Source organism: Typopeltis vanoorti, chromosome 11 (assembly GCF_054136105.1).
Source record: "Typopeltis vanoorti isolate ZY-2024b chromosome 11, IOZ_Tvanoo_1.0, whole genome shotgun sequence".
Taxonomy (NCBI): Eukaryota; Metazoa; Arthropoda; class Arachnida; order Uropygi; family Thelyphonidae; genus Typopeltis; species Typopeltis vanoorti.
In genome coordinates this window covers 98,071,379-98,092,607 of record NC_143559.1, presented here as the reverse complement: position 1 = coordinate 98,092,607, position 21,229 = coordinate 98,071,379, and the positions used below count along the sequence as shown (strand labels likewise).

Sequence of the window (21,229 nt, the reverse complement as noted above, 5' to 3'; positions counted from 1 at the left end):
ATCTATGCTAAAGACATCATGAAGGTAGCATTAGATGAGCTTAACATAGGAATTAGGATATGTGGCAGATGGGTCAGCAATCTCAGCTACTCTGATGATGCAGTTCTCCTTTGTAATTTTTTTTTATTCGTATGGGGTCACCCCCCGTTCCTCCACCATCCTTTAGGACTGGTGGAGCTCTCCTAGTGAGAGATTATGTATATATTTTATGACTGTAGTTTGTGTGTGTTCACAGACCAGTTTGCCTGTTCTGAAGTACAAAAAACCTGAGTTTCCGGGTGGGAAAACCCTCTACCTCTGTATGAGACCAGCTGTCGAACGAGGCCAAATAAAGGTTCCTTTCATCATGGACAGGAATCGAACCCAGGTCTTTCCAACCAAAGGGCGTCATCTATACTGACTGACTGAGCTATGGAGTCTCTACTCCTTTGTAATGATGAGGAGGAACTAGGACAAATTCTTGACAGAGTTAATGAGATCATCAAGAACAGAGGACTTACACTCAACCCTAGTATGACCAATATTATGATTTTAAAAGGAAATACAAACAAGAAAGCTCCTGAGAAACTCCTGAAAGTTTCTCTAAAGTCATTTGTGATATGAGAGATTTTTTTTGCAGGGGGTAGGGGAAGGAACTGCCTTGCCAAGACATTTTGGTTGGATGTGTGGGGGAGGGGGGGGTGAAAACTTCATTCCAGTAAGAATTATTCCTGTTATTTAGTCAGAGCAGGCATATGGGTCAGGAAAGTAGGAGAATTAAGTAATAGTGGAGAGATGTATGATATTTAGCAAAGTAGAGTAGAGTGAGTGCCTTCCCAAGATGAGCTCTTGGAGGTTACTTAATAATAATAATAATAAAATGACAATGGAAATGGTAATCTGGTCATGAAAAGGAGAAGTAAAAGTCATGATTGCTGTCCTATTTGGCAAGGATATGAGACTGAGAATGGTTGGGTGAAGGGTAGGTATTACATAATAAAGGAAATATGATTAAGGTTATAGTCACATTGACACCTAACAGTGTATTTGGAAGGAAGATTTGTTAAGAGATGTACTCTCTCTCTCTCATTTTATCATTTTCAAAAGTTGCAAATGTCCATGCTTAATGAAAATACAGCAGTAGGTCCTAAAGAAATGAAGAATTCCAGGCAAATCTCTAAATATTCTGAGCATTTCAAAAAAAAAGTTTAACTCTATTTTTATACCTTTTGTCAGCAAGTGCCCACACAACATGTTGGGATCCAACCATCCATAAAATAGGAAGCAAAGATGCAGTAACAAGTGATCATTGATTGTCTGGAACAGTGCCTTATCATTCTTGATGAGATTTTCTCCTCCAAAATCAAATCAATGGAAATTAGTTTAAAGTGATTCATGATCATTGTCTCAATGATAATGTATCTATTTTTATAGAAACTTTTACAGTTTACATATATAAAAAAAATATAGAAGTTGATCCACAAACTCTGTGAAAATTTCTAAAATTAATTGGTACACGTGTTCCATTAAAACTACGTATTGATAATGCCTCTACCAATGAAGACACCAATGGGCTTCATAACCTGACTGTGTTGTCATGTCATGATTCGGTTGAGCAGAAATAAAAAAAATGTAATGTGGTCATTCCCAACTTCCACTCAGAAACTTGTATATAGAGGCTACCAGAAGCCCAGCGTGAAGTTACTTCACGTGCAAACTTTGATAAAGAATGATAATTCTTTATTTAGAATGAAAATTTGATAATAAATATACTTGGATAAAGAATGAAAGCAAGAATATAATTTCTTGACATCTTTAATTTACAGTATAACCAAGTGAAAAACATTTCAGCATCTATCCCTAATCCAGAGTATTTTAGTAATAAGGTGTGACACCTTTTGACTACTTGTATATGGAAGGATGACGTCTGCATTACTCCAACTTTAGTATCACTTCTGGGTCTGCTTCCACTGATGAGACTTTAATAAAAGTTGAAACTGGTCTGGGTGGTGACCCTTCTCATAATGCATGCCATGATACATATCCATAAGAGTGTGTGTGTGTGTGTGTGTTGCATTATGGGATACTAAGGCAATTGATGTGAAGTCATTAGCTTCTGTATACAAGTAGCCCAGTTGTGAAGTGACTTTATGCACAAACTTTGCTTACATTTGGATAAAGGATGAAAGTAAGAATATAATTTCTTGGCATCTTTAATTTATTGTATGTTGTGATTATAGCCTTTCGGCTGTTTAGGGACAGCTATACAGGGTGTTCGGGATAAATTTGACAGTTTCGTAAGGAAAAAGAAAATCTTCTTTGTATCTATTAAATTTAATGAATTGACAAAAAAACATTACAGGCAGAGTTAATTACAATACTATCAACAAGATTTACTCAAAATAACCACCATTAGCATCGATCACAGCTTCAATTCTGCTTCGGAACCTCGAACAAGCTGATGCTACAGTCTCCCTGGGAAGGGCCTCAAAAACTGTTTTAATTTTATCCATTAACTGGGCTTTTGTATTACTGGAAGTGCGATTGGTGTCTTTTTCAACTGCGCCCCATACAAATTAATCCATGGGGTTAAGGTCTGGGGAGTTTGGAGGCCAAACATTTGGACTGGTGAAGTCGTAGAAATTTTCAGACAACCATTTTTGACTTTTCCCAGAGGTGTGGCAAGGGGCCGAATCCTGCTGCCATACATACGGCCTACCATTGGCTACCCTTGTTATCCAGGGCTTGACTACAGTTAGCAACTCCACGAACAAAGCCCGAATTCCAATGCCAGGGTTCTTCAACACCTGTTCCTGCAGATTTGCGAGGAATTCTGCTGTACGAATGCAATCAGATCGTCTGCTAGGGATCTTTCTTCTTGCTACATCCTCGTAGTCACCATTGCAAGTCTCTAGTTCATGCCTGATTGTTTTTACTGTATTCAGGGAGCATTGGGCAGCAGTCGTAATATCCTTATTTTGATGGCGGGCACGAATCATCATGATACAAGTTATTCTCTTCCATGATTCAGGTGGGTTCCAGCTATCCATCCTTTCTGACATCTTGTATATGAATGAAGAAGGGTCCAAACTTTTAAATGAAGAGAAGTGTGTGTTAATACATGTAACTTATGGAAAAATATAATTAATTATAAATATGTCAAATTTATCCCGAACACCCTGTATATATACACACCACCATCCAGGGAAATGACTATGAGCAAGGTGGTTTCCCTTGCCATGGGGCTGGTTTGCCTGCTTGCGGGATCAAAAACCCCAGATAAACTGGTGGATAAAACCCTGCTGTCCACACCCAAGACCGGCTAACTTGGCTATGGCTGAGAAACATCCTTAACCACCTTACCAGCCATTATGGATCAAATATGCATCCTCAAAAGCTTCGTATCCATCATATATTTCAATGTAATATCAATGGTATTACAATTTTAATATGCACTTCGCATCCATGGCAACTTGGACGTATATATATGTCCTGGCCAGTAGCGTGGTTAAGCTCCTCATGTCGTCGACGGGAATCGAACCTAGGACACTCCTTCCCCAGGTTGTGAACCGCATAGCCACTAGGCTAATCATGTGGACTGATTTATAGTATAACCAAGTGAAGAAACTTTCAACAAAAAGTATTCAAATTGTAGGCATAAGTTGCTGTGGTTTAGCAGTTCAAAAGAAAGATTCCGGTTTTGCGACCACATATTTATTAAGATAAATAAAAATAAACAAACCCGACAAGTTTCATATGTTGTTTGACTTACATCTTCAGGGTTAATGGTAATTAAATGTTTAAACACAAGAAATGAGAAATTACTCAAAATGATCCATTCTATGATGTTATGGATGTCTAACTGTTCATTAAATTAAAAATCCGAATTCAGAATCTGTGCGTGCGAAGTTTGAACAATGCTGGATGTTGTCACATTCTGTTGTTCACATTCACACTGTCCAAGGTCTGACTTAGGTATATTTTTTATCAATGCTGACCAAACTTGGTGTAGAATTAGGCCCTGATTTTTGTTGCATTGCGTTGGAATTCTAAGCATATTAGCTTCTTTAAATTTCCTTGTGAAACAGTTTTTTTCAATATAAGACATGTTCGTTTTATGCCAGAGTACATTATGGCTGGTGGAAATTGTGTGGGATGCTAGACCCGATTTGTGTTCGCTCCTTTTTTGCACGTCTTTTGGTGTTCGTTCATACAAATTTCCCCTGATCTCCCTGTCTGGCTTACGTAGCAGATGCCACAGGAACAATGAATTTTATATACACCTGGTTTTTTTAAAGGGTGATGTGGAGGTTTTGGGGTTGTAGAAATCTTGATATTTTTTTCTAGTGGAAGAAAAGCAACTTTAATGTTATGTTTACTTAGTAATTTGGCCAATATGTCTGTAACATTCTTGATGTATGGTAGGGTGATTGCGTTCTTCTTGATTCTTAGGTTCAAAACCATATTTTCTGAGGATTGTGTTAAATAATGTAGTTCTTCGTTTCTCTTTTTTTCTGTGTTGGAAATATTGTAGGCTCTCTCCCTCAAGGTTTTTATCAAACTTATTTTTTGCCTGGGATGGTAGTGTGAGGCTGCATTAAGAAATCTTCCTGTGTTGGTGGGTTTTCTATAAATGGACAGCCCAAATTACTACTTAGCCAAAAAATTAGCAGCCACACTCAAGGAATTGGTAGGTCAGTCCCCTTCCTACATAAAAAATACACATTTCATAAACAAAATTAAAAACATTACACTCAACGACCAAGATTTATTAGTCAGCTTTGACATTGCTCCTACAGAACATATTTCCACACGACATCACAGCCCTCTTTGCCCATGTACTTCACTCTAGATATTTTGTGTGGCAAAACAACTTTTATCTTCAAAAAGAGGGTACAGCTATGGGCTCACCAATTTCCTCCCAATGGCTAACTTTTATATGGAAGACTTTAAGCAACGAGCTCTAGAGTCAGCGTGCCTAAGCCCAAAATTTGACTCAGATTCGTCGATGATATTTTCGCCATTTGGCCCCACGGTCACGAAGCACTAAATACATTCCTTAGCCACCTGAACAAATAACACAAACGTATCCAATTCACCATTGAAATAGAAAAAAACAACTCTTTCGTTCCTAGACACACTCGTCACACGTCTTCTCTCAGGCTGTCTCTCCTTCTCAGTCTTCCACAAACCTACACGCACAGGCCAGTACATACACAAAAATTCTTATCACCACCCAACACAAAAACTAGGTGTCATAAGCACCCTTAACACAGAGCTCAAACTATTTGTTCAAATGAAAAAGCTCTAAACCAGGAATACAAGATAATCAACCATACATTTATAAAAAATGGATACAGTAAAAAAAACTATTCACAAGATCCTCCACAGAGATACTAGCAAAAACAAAAAAAGATTTCAAGAATGCTATTGCCATACCTTATGTTAGAGGCATTTCCGAAAAAACAAAAACTCAAAACCACCTTTTTAAACCCCCTACAAAATTGAGACACCTACTGAGTTCTTCCGAAGATCCTCTTCCATACCTAGCCCTGGGTGGGCTAGGTATGGAAGAGGATCAAAATATAATGTTTACAAAAAACTAGGTATACAAAATACAATGCACATATAACCTACCATACATATGGGAAACAGGGCGAACCATCCCAACTAGGAAGGACGAACATAAACGACACATTAAATATCTCCAGTTTGGGAAAACCTACCTTTCTGATCATGCACTCCAAACATATCACAAAATTGATTGGAAAAATACCAAGTCCCTACACTGCACCAAAACCTGGTTTGAGAGGAAATTTAAAGAAGCATGTGAAATGCTCAAACATAACCCAAATCTGAACAAAAATGATGGCCTAACCATTCCAAGAATGCAGAGGACCCATTTGCAACCTTTATAGCAACCAGAACAAGCCGAAGAAAACTCCCACTATAAGGTGAAGTGTTTTTTTTTCCCCTTAACAATCAATAGCAACTTGAACTGTACAATTCCTGAAGAAAATCATAGTATAACGATCTGAACTGTACAAATCCAGAAGAATCTTAGTGCATGAAGACTTTAGCAGAGTTTATTGTAGCTTTTTATTTATTTTATTTATTATTTATTAATTTTTTTTAACTATTTATTTTATTTTATTTAATTATCACTAGAGGTCAGGCTAAGAAAAAGATTAATTAACAGCGTAGATTTAATTTACCAGTATAGAGTGCAAGAACGTGTAGCTTGGTTCCCTATACACATGTATCCTTCTGATGATGACCTCAATACAGGGGTTGAAACGTCAAGTGTTATTTTATAATAATTAGTAAAATAATCATTTCAACACATGTGTTTTATGTCCCTAAATTCATAAATATGAATCTATTATTTTTTTTCAATGATTTCTATTAGGATATCAAGAAAAGGAAGTTTTTTATGTTCTTCTGATCCAAAGTGAATTTTATGTTGTTGTGTAGATTATTAAGATAATCTTTAAAAGATGTAAGTCAAACGACATACGAAACTTGTCGGGTTTGTTTATTTTTATTTTTATTTATCTTAATAAACATGTGGTCACAATTCCAGAATCTTTCTTTTTAAAAAGTATTCAGTTTTACTTTTGTGTTGTGAATAACTTAAATTTCTTTATTACCATGTTTAACACTGATTGACAGACATGCAAATTCAGGCACAGAGTTTCAAGTAAAGAATTTGAGTCATTACCATGTAAATTCAAAAAAAAAATTGTTCGCATTCCTAGTGTTGATTAAAAAATATATTAGAAGCATGTTATTAGGAATTATTGGTATTATTAGAAGCTGGTCTTTGTGTAGTATCAGAGTAATTGATTGATCTTTCTGTATCATATTTCTCACAGCTGAGATAGTTTTCTTTTTTTTTTTTCTTTTTTTTTTTTTTTAAGAACATGGGCTGACATCAAGCACTCAGAGTGGAGCTGTTTTCATAATACTAATGATCATTAGGTTTTTGATGTCAAACTTCTGATTAAGAGAACATATCACATTGTTAATTTAAAAGCCAATGCATTACTCATTGCTTAGGAATGGCCTCAATAACCTTACAGTTGCTATAGAAATAAGCCAGAAGACATGAAATGGCGAAAATATTTGAATTCAATCCAAATAATTAAACTACACTGCTTTATTGTACTTTGATAAATGTAAGTGAAACAGTTTTTGGTATATGTTGCAATTTTGGGATTGTACAAGGGTGTGCTGAAAAGTTGTGAAATCACCATGAAGGAATTGAAGTAGAACCATGTTCTAGGTGTTTATCAGAACTTTTTACCCATCCCTCATATATTGGTCATCCTTAAACTAGAGACCACAGAAGTTATTGTTATTAATTATGACATAATCGTTTCATTTCTAAGTGAACATATCATTGTAGCTACTAGCTAAACATCTCAGGAAAGCATAGACACAAGGTAATGCACTAATTAATGTTCTCTTCTAAATTGTCTGTTATAGTTGATGGAAGTTTTTTCACTACCAATTATATATTTGGTTTAACCGTTTATCCAAGTGTAAGCAAACACCTGAAATATTTTCAGGCCTGGGGCAACTCGTTGCAAAGGTGGTATAAATTCTCATCACTTGCCTTAGTATTGTTGTGTCCCTATTTACGATTATTAAACTTTCCTTTTCTCCTTTCAAGTGAGTCTCTATATTTTCTTTAATCAAAACTTACTATGCACGAGATATTACAAAATTCAAATATTTAAGCTTTTTCTCCCCTTAGTGCCCCTAATATTTATATTATACTACGCCTTTCAGGACATTTAGTTTAAGATATATAATTCGAAAACAAGGAGCAAAATGCAAAAACATGTCTGAGTGTGAAACTATTAAGCAGTCGTGACCCTCTATCTCGTAACTTAACACATTAATTTCCCCCGTGGTTAGGTTCGTACTTTTTTCAAGTGGTGCATTAGGCAGCAATTTCAGATAGCTGTATTATTAGTGAACAAAAGTTTATTAAAAACCTCAAACATGGTACAATTTAATTTCTATTATATAAAACACAATTCAATACTAAGAATAAAAATTACAAAATTACACAAGTAAAATACAAGTATTAGGGTAAAATCCTATATGGGAATTTGCGATCATGCCGTCATAACAGACCTTATACCTATTAATATACACATATAATCCTGGAACAAGTTAACACTTTACTGAACCTTATACTAGTCAGAATGCTCTATATTGCCATAATACCATGGACATTAATATTTATATTCAGTCTACCTTATCTAACTTACAAACAAACAATATAGGTTAAACTATCCTTTCACTATGCCCATACATACATTTGATCTTTAAGACACTCATATGAAATACCATGCACATACATAAATCTCTAGCACATGAATGCTTATCAGATAATATAAACTAGTTTACTCTCATTCTACTCTGATTTGTACTAAAGTCCTAGTATATCTTCGACTGTCCAGTAATTAACAATGATTGTAACTATATGCAATTTCAATTGATACAAGATTTTACAGTACCTTTCTAGGACGAACCCTGGTTTTCACGATCTATACCTTTCGTGCTTGAATAAAGGACACACACAGGATCTTCTACTCTATCGTTATGGAATTCATCACGGGAGCACGGATTTCTGTTTGGATTTTCTTTCCCTCGATATGAGTACTGGATGATGAGATACATAGACTATTCCTTCCTTCTTGTAACTTAATGCATTCCTCGTCTCTTGCAATAGGAATATGGGATCGAATTCCCGCACACTTTGTTTCCTTGTTGCGTCGGACGGAGATAACTCCACACCGTCACTCAGGAAAACCCGTGTTACCTATACGAAAAATTCGTGAAGAAACTCTCAGGAAAAAAAAAAACCTTTGGGGGGGTTCTTAACCCTTTTATCTGCATGGCCCCTATCGGTACCTTCTTCAGTTTCTTTTCTCCCCCCCTACTGGAGTCGATCTCACTCACCAATTAAAGTCATGTTTTTCTGCCCAAAACATGCTACGGTTCCTTGCACGCAACTCTCACTTCAAGAGTTGACCTTGAACAATCGTCATTTGTTTTAAGCTAACCTTTATACTAAATTAATCCCCTTTTTAGAATTTACTTGAATATTTTAATCTCCTTTTTTCAAGTGTTAAACTAGCCTCTCACATACAAATTCTTATCTCTAATCTTCTTTGTCTTACTTAACCTATTTTTTCCATATCCCTTTTTTATTATTTAGTTAAACAAACAATTTCTGCTATAATTAATTTTCTTGGATGCAAGCATATTTTTTGTCTTTAAATATCTTGTATTAGCTACTTACATAAGATTTTATATTTTTATTTTCTTGTTACACCATGATAACTGAAATTTTTACATTCTTGGTTATCAGGGTGTAACAGTATCCCATAATGTAAAGCACATCTCCTTGCAGACATGTATAATACTATGCATTAACAGAAGGGTCACTACCCAGACCAGTTTCGACCTTTATTAAGGTCTCATCAGTGGGAGCCAGACCCAGAGGTGGTGATACTAAGGTGGAAGTAATGGAGAAGCCATATTTCCATATGCCAGTTGCCAAAAGATGTCACACCTTATTATCAAAATTCTCTGGATTAGAGATAAGTTGATGGAAGTTTTTTTTCACTTGGCTATGCTACCAATTATATATTTGGTTTAATCCTTTATCCAAATGTAAGCAAACAAAGTTTGCACCTGCAATATTTTCAGGACTGGGGCAACTCGTGGCAAATGACATGGAAATATGACTTCTCCATTACTTCCACCTTAGTATCACTACTTCTGGGTCTGACTTCCACTGATGAGACCTCAATAAAGGTAGAAACTGGTCTGGGTAGTAATGCATAACATTATACATGTCTGCAAGGATATGTGCTTTGCATTATGGGATACTAAGACAAGTGATGAGAACTTATACCACCTTTGCCACGAGTTTCCCCAGTCTTGAAAATATTTCAGGTGCAAACTTTGTTTGCTTATACTTGGATAAATGATTAAACCAAATATATAATTGTCTGTTATAGTTGTACACCAATGGTACCACATAATGTTGGATGTTTGTGATTGTCTGTGGAAATACTAGTGATAGTCGACAGTAGATGGTGTTGGTGTAGTAGTGGTCATTTGTAGGATTGAGTGGCGGAGATAGAGCAGGTGTCCTCCCTCGATGAGTCTTTCGACTCCCTGGAGGAGTCAAATAATAATAATAATAATGATAGGTCCTTAAGCTTTTGCAGGTGGAGTTGTTATTTAAAAAAACAAAACACTTGAGATTGAAAATTTTTCACTTTTAATAATTAATAACTCTCAATGATTTTTAAAATGTTTAACTTTTTTTTCACTACTTTGTAAATATTTTGATTAATGATTCACAATGTTTCTTTCTCTAGGACATGTGAAAGGATATGGACAGGATTAAATAGCAGAGCATGCAATATTATAATAGTGATTCTTGTGATCACTGAAGGCCTAGTCATTTTATCTGAAGTGCTCATTGATTTAAGAGTTGTTCAAGGTAAAAATCATTTTTGCATAAAATTAATAAAGAGTGACATAAAGTATTTTCTAAGAATAAGAATCAATCTCTTCAATTTGATATAAGATTATGCCATTCTTTTATTTATTCATACACATACCTGCCACTGAATTAGAAACCTTTATGCAGATGTACATAAATGTCATTTATGCAGCATATATGCAAAATACTTGGTCTCGTGCTTCCCCACATGTTCTGGGCAACTATTTAACAATGCTGCTGTTCAGTAATCATGAATAGTGTTGATCACAATGGGAAAAACAAAGGATCTTTCGAAGTTCGATAAAGGGCTTATGGTGGGTGCACGTCTGGCTGGAGCCACAATTTTGAAACCAGTATAGCTGACTGTATTGCTTATCTAAGAGACATAACTGTAATCCTAAGACAGTGTCAGGAATTACGAGGTTGCCATCATCTGAGAAAGCTTGTATGGATAAACAGAACTACCTGCATGCAGCAGTTGACTGAAGCATTTAATAAAAGCTGTTTCCAACTCATATCTCACTGAACTATGCACAGGGAATTGAAGAGGATCAGTATTGGTAGTCACTAAAGGAAGTCCAACACAGTATTAAATAAAAGTTTCTAATTCAGTAACCAATATGTGTGCATCTCCTATAGATGAGCTGTATTCAATGTTTTGACTTTTTACTCCACCAAATCATGGATTGGGAAATAAATTTAGTAAGAAAAAGCACTTCTCTTTGTTTGATGAACATAATGGAAATTTTTACACACTTTGATGTTAGAAATATTTTCACTATCTCATATTACCATTTCGACATTTACTGCAAAGCATTCTCCACTATAACTGTAATCCCTGTCACTGCTTTGATAGTTGAGTAAGACAAAAGTGATGCAACTGTTAATCATTCATTGAGAAGTAGCAAAGAGGCACATCATCATAAGCTATATTTATTTACACTCTACTCACCAAAGACTGAGTACAATGATTATAATCATTGTACTCAACTTAGTTGTGATTAAGTTGAAACGGTATAAAATGAATGTAACTTATTTATCAGGCAGATTTTTTTTCTTTTAATGGGAAACTAAAATACAAGTTGTGAGTCAGCAGTTAGAATTGAAAGAGGTACCACAAGATGGTTTGTTATGAAATCAGGTGTGAGACAAGAGTGCACATTATTTCTGCTGTTATTTGTCTGTATGGTTTGTATTATGAAGGAAAGTGGCATTAGACCTGTTATCAGAAATGAAGCAGTTATTGAGCTCTTTATTTTATGTAGATCATGTGTTTTTACTCTTAACAAGCAGTGACAGTAGTAGAAAAATTTCAAGAGGAATGCAAACAAAAGTATATATATATCAATACTTGAAGTAGAAAAACTCATCAAAAACTTGAAATGTGGAAAGGCAGCTGGAGTAGAAATGCTCAAATATGTAGGTATAAATCTTGCAATGACTATATTGTATAATTCAGAGGGCCTGGTCAGAAGGTCAAATTCCAGATGATTGGAGTAGAGCTCCAATTACTATGTATAAAAAAGGGAATAAAGCTGAATATGTGAATTACAGATGAATTTTTCTAAGTGTTCCCAGCAAACATACTTGAAAATAGGCTGAGAAAAATTGTAAAGAGAATCTTAGATAAGAATAATGTAAGTTCAGGTCAAATAGAGGTTATCCAGATCAGATTTTCCCTTTACAACAAACAGTTGAGAAATCATAAGAATAACAAGGATCTGTACTTAAGTTTTGTAGATCTGGAAAAGGCATATGTCAAGGCACCATGAGAAAAGCTTTTCAAAACACTAAAATTATATGGGATAAATGAACACATTACACAAAGCAGTATATGGTTTATATTTAAATTGTAAGTCAGCAGTTAAAATTGAAGGAAATATAGGAAAATGATTTGATAAAATCAGGGATAAGACAAGGTTGCATATTACCTCCACTCTTATTCATCATCATCTATATGAATCACATTATGAAAGAAAGTGGCATTAAACCTGATATTAGAATCAGAGATATCAAATTTAGCTCTTTGCTTTATGCAGATGATCTACTCCTGTAATCCTGAAGCCTAACACCTCCAGTGTAAGGCTTCAGGATTCTCTATCTAAATTGAATAACAACTGTTACAAATTTGACATAAAAGTCAGCAATAAAAAGACTAAAACTATGAAAATAGGCAGGAACATAGAAAACTTCAGCTGCATTCTCAATGGAGAATGCAGCTGAAGAAGACCCAGAGGAAGACTAACATTTGGGTGGAGGTTGTTAGAATCACTTTAGAAGAATGAAATGTTAGATACAACAATATTGGAGTGCTAACAAGTAATAGTCTAATTTGAAGGAAAATTGTTGATAGGAGATTAATAATAATGTGAACTTAATCATGTAGTGCTGTTTTAGTACCCTTAACCCCCTTTGAGGGTATCAGGGAATTGATGAAGAAATAAATCCTGTACAAATCTGATGGATTCCTTAACTCAATTGACTATTGAATAAATTTATATGAAATAAGAGAGAAATTAAACTAGCTGTGTAGAAGACAGTGTTTAAACCAACTTTAACTTATCAATATGAGAGCTTGGATTAGAAATAAAATAGACTGGAGACCCCAGATGTGAAAGTTCTAAAAAAATTAGGAGAGATGAATGAACAAATGATATCAATAGCAGAATTATATTAAAAATGAAGGTATCAGAAAGGAACTTGACATTAATATTTAGGAATGATGTGTGAGCAGAACTGATCTCAGTATGTTCGTTTAAATAGAATACGAACGGGAAGATCAGCAAAAACAGGTCTGTGGTGTCAGGGTGCAAAAAATAAACTGAGATCTATCTGAATTAATGCATTTAGAAGTGCATGAGATGATTGAAACATAAAATCTGACAATATTGGTGTCCTGAGAGATAACTGACTTATTTGGAGGAAAACTGTTGATAAGAAATTAGTAATAACATAAACTTTTTTTGTGTGTAGTATTATCATAGTATTCTGTACACCTCTTGAGGATATACATCAGGAATTTGATGATAAGGATGTTTTTTTTTTCTTTTAAATTGGATTCATATCCTCTTGATCCCTGATTTCGACAAGTCCAAAATGAGTTGGATCTAGCAAAAGTTGATTATTAAACATGATATGTATTTCTCTGCAGAAGCAGAAAGCGATTGTATAAATTTGCTATAAATAAATAATGATTGGTGTTTATGCTAACATCTATTAAACCTGTTATTAAATCCTTTGGACTTATTGGACTTATACAAGCAACTCTGCTAAAGACTGAACACAGTGATTATAATTATTGGTCCCAGTCTATGGCTGATCGCAGTGCCAATAAATATAGCTTTGTGTGCTGCTTCACACTGAAAGTTTACATTGTATCACTTTTATCAAAACAGAGTAATGACAGGATTATAATTATACGAGGGTGGCCTGAAAAGTTCTTGGCCTAACAATGAAAAAACGAATTTATAATTTCAAAATTATTTTTATTTTTCAACCTAATCCCTCTTAAGACTAATACATTTATTCCAGCGATGCTCCAGCACCATAATCCTGTCCCAGTAGTGGTTCTCAGTAAGATCTGCAAAATACCCTCTACAGCTGCAATCACCTCTTGATTCGAAGAAAAATGCTGACTAACAAGGAAGAGTTTTAGTTTTGGGAAGAGATAGAAGTCAGAGGGAGCCAAATCTGGGGAATAGGGTGGATGTTCCAACAATTCATGGTGCAGATCCCTTAATTTTCCCATTCCCAAAACACCTTTGTGGGCAGGTGCATTGTCCTGATGAAAGATGATTTTTTTTTCTTCTGCAAACCGGGTTTTTTCTCATGAATTTTTTCATCTAGTCTGCTCAATAGATCGGAATAATATTCCTCCTGTTATTGTTTTACCCTTTTCAAGATAATAAACAAAATGCCTTCAGCATCCCAAAACATTGATGCCATGACCTTTCCTTCTGATGGAACCGACTTTGTCTTCTTTGGTGCTGAACAACCGGCTTCTGTCCACTGTTTTGACTGTTGTTTGGATTCTGATGTGTAATGGTGACTCCACGTCTCATCCATAGTAAGAAATTGATGCACAAAATCAGTTTTATTTTTGTTAAAACGCTCCAAGCACTCTAGCGCATTTTTGATCTGCTGTAAGCAAGCACAGCACCCATCTTGTGCAAACTTTTTTCATATGCAATTCTTCATGCAAAATATATCCTACATGTTCTTTTGAAATGCCTATAGTCGCAGCAATTTCATGGACAAAGTCATCCAATACCATATTGTGCACTTGATCAATGATTTCTGGTGTTGTTACACTTTTTTGGATGTCCTTCTCATGGATCATCTTCATGGCTGGTACAGCCATGTTTAAACTCGGCAGCTCCTTTCTTTTGGCGTTAAACCATCTTTTACAAAGAATTTTATAACCACACGATACTCAATTTTATTCATTTCAAGGGATACAGACAACACTTTTGCTTCAGACAGCTGTATAAAACAAACTACTTGATAGAATGACTGCAATTTTGTGCGGATGCTTATGACAGATGTACCAACTTAGAAAAAAAAATCTTGCTGATAGTGTTGCCATCTATGGTCAAAGCTGAGATCTTTTCAGACCACCCTCGTAGTTAATGGTAGAGAAGTAAATTTTTGCAGTAAATTTTGAAATGATAACATTAGATATTAAAAATGTCTGACATTAGAGCATGTAAAAATTTATATTAAGTACATCATGCAAATAAAAGTGCTTTTCTTAACTTGATTGTGATTTGTGTCCTGTCCCAAGGCAGAAAAGTCACTTTTATATATATATTAATGCTAAGTGACAAGACAGTGTTCAAACCAGTTTTAACTTATGGATCTGAGAGCTGGGTCAGAAGTAAAACACTTGACCAAAGACTAGAGACCGGAGATATGAGAGTCCTGAGAAAGATTAGAGGCATGAATAGATGGCATCAATGGCAATATCATATTAAAAACGAGGATATTAGGAAAGAACTTGACATTGTCAGCATCCAGGAATGAGTTAGCAGAGCTAATCTCAGGTGGTATGGTCACTTAAACAGAATGGGCGAGGAAAGATTAGCAAAACAAGTGTTCTCTGCCAGATTGGCAGCAAAACGACCCAGAGGAAGACCAAGATATAGGTGGATTGATACGGTACAAAGTGCCTTAGACGATAGAAATATAAGATCTGATAATGTTGGAGTCTTGACAAGTAACAGACTGATTTGGAGGAAAATTGTAGATAGGAAGTTAGTAATGATGTAAATTTTTTTTCATGTAGTACTATCATATCCTGTACACCCCTTGAAGGTACATGGCAGGAATTTGATGATGATGATGATGCTAAGTGACAAATAGAACTAACATAATCTGTGTACTAATATTTTAGCATTTGTCACAGATGTAAAAAAATAAATAACCAAAAAAAAGAAGCAAATTACAGAATTGTGTAATTCTGAATTACAGAATGGACTGTACGTGTACACTAAGTGAACGTGTAAGTGTACGTGTACACAAAATGGTAATGTCACATGTTCTAACATAAGTGTTGTTACAAGTATAAGTTGAATTTGTGTGGATCACTGTTATTAATTTACGGTTTATTGAGTTTTAAATGAACTAAGTATTCCTGGGTACACATTCATTATGATATCAGAGCTGCAAATCCTTTTATTTTATGAAATTAATCATAACATTACTGAAATTGATCACATTAGTAATAGCCAGATTTAACTATTATTTTATAATAATAATTATGCTAAATGCATACAAGATGTAGAGTTTCCTTTCTTCTATATAATAATAGCCAGTGTCATCCTGCTAGTTGGTTCATGACTCCATGGTAACTGAACTGAAAAGTTCTCATATCATCTTATCTCATCTTCCCTTACATGCTTGGCTCAGTGGCCTATCACATACAATTAATTTGGCTTGACAGAAACCTAATTGAAATGATGGGCTATGATAGAGTGGTTAATTCTGTCTACATAATCTGCTCTGTGAATTCTATGTATGCTCTGACCAGTTGGTCTGTTTTGCAGAATTAAAAACCCAAGTTTCTGGGAGGAAATATATTCTGCCCAGAAACTTGGATGGAATATATTTCCCTTACAAAGGTTCTTAGGCAGAATTTGAATTCAGAATTTTCCAATCCAAGGGCATTGTAATTACTGGCTGAGCTGAGGTCTAGTGTAAAAGTTAGAAACATGAAATGTATTTCACTTCCTGAACTGTTTCTGATCATGAAATGATAATTAAAAATAAACTCTGTTTTCAGTTATCAGCATATAATCATCAGATTCCTGATATGGACCATCAGCCGACATATAGGATGTAAGAATAGATAACAGAAAATATTCTACTCTTAATTATTTTGCAAAATTTTTTATAGCTTTACTAATTTTTAAATATGTACAGCACTGATTATTGAACTATATTAAACTAGCTAATAAGAAACTTGCCTAAGTAGCCTAAATTTCAAGATTACTTCTCCATATGAAATAAAATGAAAAGGGTAAATTGAATTTTGGCCCTTAGCATACTTGCTGGAGCCTCTGTAGCTTTGTTGGTTAGATGAGCTCTTTGTTTGGAAAGACCCAGGTTTGAATCCTGTTTATGATGTGAGGAACCATTATCAGATGTCTTCAGTGAAATGGTGAGTTAGAGAAATATCTATCGGAATAAAGCCATGATGTATTTCACTATTAGAAGTAAGAAAAGCTACTAGAGATCCAGGCTGGAGTAGATTCTACCATTGCTTATATGATGGTATAAAAATTTTACAATTGCTACACAGCAACTCAAAAGGCTTGTCAGAATCTGTCAAATTCTAGGCGACAGAATTAAACTCTCAGTATTGTAATCATCTATAAAAAGGGAAATAAAATTAAATGTCAGAATTGTGGAGAAAGTTTCTTATTAATGTTCTAGGTAAGATTTATACAACTATAAGCATACATTTAGTTTCTTCTGGTGTGTGTATCTGATGTATGTATAAGCATACATCAGAAGAAACTAAAAAAATTATTTTAAGAAAAACTTGGTATTGTTACATGAAAAATCCTGGAAATATACCAGTGATGTGTATTAAGTTATATATATATATTACTTAATCCTCTTCACTCCACTTCGGAGCATAGGTCTTCCACCACCATTTTCTACCAGACTCTGTTTTTTGCTTCTGCTTTTATTTGGTTCCAGTTTTTATTAATATTTGTTATTTCTTTCAGTATTGTTTTGTTTCCATGTTTCTCATGGCCTTCCTCATCTTCTTTTACCCTGTGGGTTCTGATCTAGAGCCTGTTTTACTATTATTTTATCTCCTTTCCTCAGCACATGCCCCAACCATCTCCATTTCCTTTCACGTATCTGTTGCAACATGGGTTTCTGGTTTGTTCTCTGCCATAGTTCTTTGTTATATTTGTTTTGGCCAATATATTCCCAGTATCATTCTTAAACACTTGTTTAGGAAGACCTGGACTTAACTATATTTTTGTTTAACATCCACTTTTCTGATCCATACATTAGTATTGCCTTTACATTTGAGTTAAATATTCTCATTTTAGTTTTTATAGACAAATTCTTGTTTTTCCAAATATTTCTAAGTTAGTTGAAAGTTGAATAAGCCAGCTGTTTCCTTCAGTAGTTCCTCCTTTTATTGATACTATTGAACCAAGGTATATAAATTGTTCTACTTCTTTAAGCGGTATTTCTTCTATTGTTATTTGTTTATTTTGCTTTGCATTTATTTTCATCAACATTGTTTTATTTTTATTTATCCTAATACCAACTTTTTTGGCTGTTTCTACAAGTGTTGTTGTTTTTTGTTCTATATGTTGGTGCTTCTGTGAAAGTAAGCAGATATCATGCAAAATCTAGATCGTGGAGTTGGTTTTGAATTATTATTATTAACTGAAAAAGAACAGATAAATAGATGGGTGGAATTCTTCTCAGAGAAATTACAAGAAATTTCAAGAAATATATATATATATATAAAAAGAGAGAGAGAGAGAGAGAAAAAAAATGGTTATATACATAAAGAAAGATGATTGCTAGTGATATTTCAGGTTCGTGTAGGATATAAGAGGATACTGTAGACAAATCTGATACTGTGAATTTGAAATAGGAACTGATCACCATCTGCTATTGAACAAGATAAAATGGAGTATCTCATTTGGGGGGGGAAGGATCAAAGTCAAGCAACTCAGATGTGAATTGTAGACTCAAATATACAGTTGTTTAGAGAAAAAAAAGTTTAAAAAATAAGAACTAAACCAAACAGATGTATTGTCCTCTATTTGGCTTTCACCTGGCATGAGACCACTGCCCTGCTAAAGGAAGCCTGAAATGGTTTGGTCTCTTGCAGCAGTAACTTCTTATTTAACAGATAATCAAGAAATTGTGTGAGTTTTTGTGAATATTCCAGCTATGAAATTTATAACTTGTATTAGTACTATAGGTAGACTAAGGTTGAGATATTCCAGAAATTCTAGAGACTAAATATGAAAATTTTTTTCAAGCTAGTTCAGACCTCCAAACTCTGTTTAAGTTTTGTTGATCTTGAAGAAGAAAATTATTAGGTTCTAAAGGGGAGAAAAGACTCTTCAGAACACTAAATCTATTTGATGTAAATGAAATGGTCATCTACAGATTGATTCATAGTGTTGGATCGTCCATCCTGTCTTTTGATCTGCTCTTGTTTTAATGTTGTTCTTATTAAGGTTAATTAATTGTGTGTTGATTACTAATCCAAATATAGGGAAATTTCTATTATACTGCGCCACCCTATATTCAGATTAGTCTATGCAAAATAGTGTAATCAAATATTAATTAACTTTAGCAGTCTAATGTTTAATATATAGGCCAAATTTTACATTAACATTTTAGGTTCCCACTAGGTCCGATAATTTGATGAACGGTTCAGTGGAAAAGAATCAGGCTAACAACAAATTGAAATCAATAAAACAAAACATTTAATGCAAGGTTATATAATATATACATAAGCATACTTTGGATACAAGATAATGCAAAATTAACTCAGTTCAACTACACATAACATTCACTTAACTTTTGGTATTAAACACTGAGCTTCAAAATCTAATTTCTCCTTAATAGGCAAAGATAGTTCTAAAGTAAAGGTCTTTACCACTGAAATTCACAGCAAATATTTTTACAGTAGTATTCTTTATCTATCCCTTAGTCAGAAATCACATAGCTCAGTCAAGAGATAGCTATCACCTTAAGGGGGTGGGGGAAGACTATTAATCTTCTAGCTTCGGCTAATTTCAGCATAAGCACCACAGTTAATGTTAGGATTTAACAGAAGGAGATAATTCTTATAACTTCACTCTAAAATGCTATAAAGTACAATTGTTCTTACCAGAATAAATCTTTGTGCATATTATTCACTGAGGCACACTTAAAACTTTAGTTAATTATCACACTGGAGCTATACATTTCAAAAGTAATCTTCTTTAAATTAACTTAATCTTTAATTTCAGCACATCACATAGGCAGGCACACTTGCACTAGAAAATCTACTTATTCCTCATATACTACTTTACAATAGAATCAGCTTTCATTTATCTTCCTTGAAAGCTCTGGAATACAACATTAACGTCAGAATTCCATATCAATATTCTGAGTTGTCAATTTACATTTAGATCCTTTGTAATCTGATCACAGCACTTAATTCTTTGTACTACAGCCTCTTATTTAACTCCGTGCTGCCAATAAATTATTTCCTCATCTCTGTTGTACTGTTCTCAGTGCCATTACTGTGCTGAGTGGTCCAATTGTACTCGGTCCCTAGTTCTAGTGCTAACTCTGCCGACCAACTGCTGACCCACTGCTCTTGTTTTCTCTCACTTTCCATTTTTATATTTTCACTCCGTTTTTCCTGCCAAAACTTGTTCTCACCATGTAGCTTATATCAATTCCATCTCACATTCCATAACTCACCCATACTACACTCGCACTTTCTACTTTTAACTCCGTCTCCATGACAACAATTACAGCAGTACATAAGCATAAGCATTACATAACATTATACCTTTACATACAGAAACTAAATAACAGTATATTTTTCAATTCAAATAATATATAATTAAATATGATGAACACAAATTCTTCTACTATTAATATAGGAATAAATAAAATAATCTGAACGTTATTTTTATATACAGTCCTTTCCATTATTAATACATATCCTAGATTAATTAATTAAATAAAAAAACTTAAAGATAATTATATGAATAATAGATTATAATAAGAGATTTACATTAAATAATATCTACAGATGTAGCCTTTGATATGGTGGATTATGTTGGATTCTGAAAGGAGTATTAATAGTTTTAATTTCTCTTCATTCAGAATCCAACAATAGCTTATAGTTAAGTTGCAGATTTGCAGTTAGAATTGAAGGATGTATGAGAAGTTGGTTTTATTTTATTACCATCAACAATAGAGCTATGGGGTGAAATTTCAGTATAATTGGAGGAAGTTGTTAATATGTACAAGGAGAGAAAAATTGAAAGAATGGAGTCTAGACATATTCTCATCTAATGCAGGGATCAATAAGGATCTATTGATCTCCACATAGTGTGGAGAGGAAACTGGTAATCTGATTGTATAAGACCACTGGCAGACCATATATGATTGTAGTTTACTCAGCAGTCCTTTCTCCCAAAATTAATCTAACATCGTAAACAA

The 21,229-nt window shown here is 34.3% G+C and overlaps 1 protein-coding gene across 1 annotated transcript in view; it reads left to right on the top strand.

Moving 5' to 3' along the window:
* The window catches only part of LOC150101867 (uncharacterized), a 117,667-nt gene that overhangs the window by 4,574 nt on the left and 91,864 nt on the right, over window positions 1-21,229 (top strand). The window contains exon 2 of the mRNA XM_090399918.1: window positions 10,389-10,513. Within this exon, the coding sequence (XP_090256044.1) occupies window positions 10,389-10,513 (125 nt within the window). The remainder of the gene's footprint in view (window positions 1-10,388; window positions 10,514-21,229) is intronic.